Source organism: Neodiprion lecontei, chromosome 2 (assembly GCF_021901455.1).
Source record: "Neodiprion lecontei isolate iyNeoLeco1 chromosome 2, iyNeoLeco1.1, whole genome shotgun sequence".
In the NCBI taxonomy this organism is placed as follows: domain Eukaryota; kingdom Metazoa; phylum Arthropoda; class Insecta; order Hymenoptera; family Diprionidae; genus Neodiprion; species Neodiprion lecontei.
The window spans coordinates 11,471,459-11,475,319 of record NC_060261.1 but is presented as its reverse complement, the minus strand read 5'-3'; the positions used below and the strand labels follow the sequence as shown (position 1 = coordinate 11,475,319).

General features: G+C 39.9%; 1 protein-coding gene across 1 annotated transcript; it reads right to left on the bottom strand.

The window, feature by feature from the left end:
- Nucleotides 1-1,939: 1,939 nt before the first annotated feature.
- Nucleotides 1,940-2,818, bottom strand: LOC124292906. Its single transcript, XM_046731533.1, has 3 exons — nucleotides 2,660-2,818; nucleotides 2,330-2,599; nucleotides 1,940-2,252 (listed from the first exon to the last, which is right to left on the bottom strand). Exons 1-3 carry the CDS (start codon nucleotides 2,745-2,747, stop codon nucleotides 2,092-2,094), a joined length of 519 nt encoding a protein of 172 aa, XP_046587489.1. The 5' UTR covers nucleotides 2,748-2,818; the 3' UTR covers nucleotides 1,940-2,091.
- Between the last annotated feature and the right edge of the window lie 1,043 nt (nucleotides 2,819-3,861).

The window sequence follows — 3,861 nt, the reverse complement described above, 5'->3', positions numbered from 1 at the left end:
CAAGACTCGATGGATCCTTTTATCCTGTTAGCTGGCTCTCGCCGAGAGACCATCGGTGATCATCAAAGTTGGTACAACAACGGGCATTTGATGGAAATCGAGGCTAGCGAAGGGCGAAGGCTGCAGCCAATTGACGAGAGTCGAATTATTCTTTTCCATCAGGGAAGGAAATTCGGATGAAAAAATTGAGGGCGACCGGGATTTTATTTTACCAAAATTTTGAGCGCTTTCTTGAATGAACTGTTCGAGTAACATCGATCAACTGTGAAAAAGTTTCTTCGTCAAAAGCTCCGTGAGAACGGATGTTTGAAAAATTTATCCATTTCTAGGATCGGAGATTAGGAGGGAGAAAAAAATGTTTGGAAAATATTGAGTCGCGTAAATTGTGCCGATGACGATGAACGCGATTGGAATTCACATCTTTATTGTGTAATCGAAACGATTCCGAGCACATTCGAGTAACGCAAGCTCAGGTATGAAAAATTTGAGGAAAGGTTTAGAATTAGAACATTTGAAATGATCCAACTCTGCTGTTTTCGATTCGATTCTGATGTTTCTGGGATCATTTTTTTCGCTATGAGGATTTCATCCTCAAGGTATTCGAATTTCGATGTAAAATCGTTTACGAAAATCATCAGGAATTCCGGTTTTTCCAGATACACGAGAAAAAAGAAAACAAAACAAGTTTGCCCGAAGCTTCTAGGAATTTCTTTACGAGTGATCGAAAACTTTTTCACCTAACCGTGAACCCGACGGAAAATTAGCATCGCCTGTAAGAAGCAAATAAATTTCCGGAGAAAACGGAAGCTTGTAGCATTCATGAATTTCCTTATAGCTAAAACTCCAACGGAAATGGCTTCAATTCTGCACTTCGAGAGTACAGGAAATGCCCTCTTACAGCTTCACTTGAGGCTTGAAAAATGTTGGGCGATGCAGTGACCGAACGCACGACATGCTCGAGGAAACCGGAAGTTGTGACCCGTGTCCGCTTTCCAAGGCTTACGTGCATTTGCACTTTTACCGGAACAAGTCCAAGTACAATGCTCACGAATATTCAGCCATTTTTGCTTTAAGAATTATCGAATTTTACATTGAGTTATTCTCACGATTTTAACTACGAAAGTTCGAATTTCATCGGACGAAAAATAGAAACATGTTGTTAATATTCTTTTTGTTCGCTACTTGAAACTATTGAGAATGCATATTTCTCGCAGTTTCTCCGAAGAACTTGAGACAAGTTCTCAAATAATATTTGACAATTTTGAAGAGATGTGTTGATTTCGATGCAAAAACCTAACTTCCGGAGACTTAGGGGGAAATCTTGACATCTCTCAAATCTTTCTGAAACGCTGTTTCAATTCCAGTATTATAGATAATAGTTTTCTACAGATGTGAAAAATTTTCGGTAACACGGCAGAGAGCCGTATCGAATTGATCGTTGAAACTAATGACGTATTGAGAAACGGAGTCCGATGTTCAGAAATTCGAGTCGTTTTAGAAAGTAGATTATCTTATTCGTCGTCGAGTGCAAAAATTTCGCCATTTACGAATCAATGTTACTTTTACGTCGTTTCAAGTTTTTCCCGGAATGAATTAGTATTCGCAAATTTGCAGCTGTCTACGATGATCTATCTTGAATCCATCTGTTTCATGTTTCATTTCGGTTACCCGCTATATGAATGTTAGTTTTGTACTCAGTTTGCATTTGGCACGCCAACGTTGATAGTTCTTCGAGATTCTTTCGGTGAAGGTCTTGTCGTGGCTTCGCAAACGGGGTCCCATCCACCATTTCCCATGGTTCTCGGAATTTCAGCTGCATTCGCAGAAGGCTTTCTCACAGAGCAGCTCTAATACCCTGAGGTTGGTTTAGTTTTTTTTTTCAGGGATGATGAAAATATATCAAGAGTTCCCTAAGCTTGAATAATATTTCAAGGTTGTATCGGATATGCATATTCACTTTTATTCATCGATTACTAAAGATACAATTTGTTCGCTGTTTTGAAACTTAATCCTGTATATCACTCATATTTGGAATTCTCTGAATTTCGTTTGTAGCCTGTTTTTTGGCTTTGCCGAGTGGACGTTTATTGTCTAAACGCGCTTCTGAGGAATTGGAACTTCGCAGGCGTAATGTAATTTCCGATTGTGGCAATCGCCATTTTTGAGTTGACCGCAATACGTAGAGATATGGACGCAGTCATAAGTTCCTGAAGGTTCACCGGGTGTCCATGGTAAGTCACTTAAGACTGATCCTGCATAAAGGGAAACAAAGTGCCGATTATTTCCTACGAAATTAGTGCATTCCAGGATTTCGCGAAGCGACACTTACCGTCACGAAGACTGACCCACTCGTCGGATAGCCTGTAAACGCCTATGTGTACCTTATACAGAGTTTGATTTACCAAGCGCTTGTAAATCTCTTTGTTGTCAGCCACTGCCAAACGAGCACCTTCATCCTCGCACAGTCTTTTTGCCTCCACCCACGTTACGAACGTATTTTTGTAGAGCTTGTAAGCTACACTGGAGTTGAGAATTGGCTCATAACCTTCCGGGAGAGACGTGATTCGGTTTTGCTCGGACGTCCGATCAGGAACCGTGACTATGAATGGAAACACACTCTGATATAACGCATTGCTATGTAAGAATGATCTTTTCTCACCTGAAGCAAGCACCGAGATGGGTTTTGCCGAGCACGATACTCCCAGAAAGAACAGGATAAAGACCAGCGTCTTGGACGGTCCAGCCATTTTTCCACCGAAAGTAGTCTTAGTCGAAACTGACCGCGTCAACTGTTTTCTGGAGCTCGCGATCGCTTCATTTATGTTACACAAACCGTCAGATAATCCCCTCCCATACTGCGACGCGTGGCGTATGTAAGTACAATTTTAATTCCACGAAACCGCGAACTACGTCGTTATCACCTCGCACGTATTTGAGTACCGAGTATTTTCCTTTAGCTAATCGGTAGAAGTACGATTTTTTCCGGGTAAACAACCGTTAGCGAAACGAAGCCCAAAATAGATCAGGAAAAAATAAAAGTCATGGAATTGCAATGAATAAGTTTGCTACTGATTCACATTCACTGCGCGTCGTTGATCGAAATGTTTTCTTTCGTCTTGTCAGTTTCAACTGCCATTCGTGACATATTGTATCGCTGTTGCAGCTCCTCTGCTTTTTAAGATCAGGCTAACAGTCTTTAAGGGGAACGACAACGAAGCATAAAATTGGATAAATGAATTCGAAAAAGTTGTTTTTCTTCATATATCGGCGTTGTGTATTTGTGTAATATTGTGTAATATTTGGTTCATCGAATTTTGTAAAATTTGCTTGATAGTCGGGTCAATGTCGGTAGGTCACTGATTCTAGCGAATTTTTTCCTGCTATTACGCCGTTCTTATCGCAAAATTACGTGAATAATATGATAGCGTTTTTTTCCTACTTCCTGGAGTTCAGCGATGAAGAAACTATAATTCACGAACGATACAGCTCACGTGGGGAAAATTTAACTGTCTTTCATTTTCCCCGAGGTTCGAAAGCTTGGAAATTAGTGGCGAATTAGACCGAACGAGAGTTCTTACAATTTTAATAGTACGTTCGTACTTCAATGCTGAAACGGATCGAAATCATTACCATTTTTGCCTTTGTTGAAAGAATTTTTTTCTCAAACCGTTCCAACCCTGATACGGTATTTGAAAATTTTTTCAAACTTTTAAATCAACTGCTTATTCGTAAATATTGAGAGTGGTTTTGAGACAAGTCCTTTTTAAAATCACTTGAAATATTTTCATATAATTGAGCAGTTGAATAAAAAATCTGACGAAATTCAGGGTACCGTTTCAGAGCTGGGACAATTGCATAAAG

Excerpts from the sequence above, each read along its gene's own strand:
- LOC124292906 (XM_046731533.1), bottom strand. The coding sequence starts at position 2,747 with ATGGCTGGACCGTCCAAGACGCTGGTCTTTATCCTGTTCTTTCTGGGA. Across the intron at positions 2,600-2,659 it reads CATCTCGGTGCTTGCTTCAG|TCACGGTTCCTGATCGGACG; the intron begins GTGAGAAAAGAT and ends TTCCATTCATAG. Across the intron at positions 2,253-2,329 it reads GTGGGTCAGTCTTCGTGACG|GATCAGTCTTAAGTGACTTA; the intron begins GTAAGTGTCGCT and ends CCCTTTATGCAG.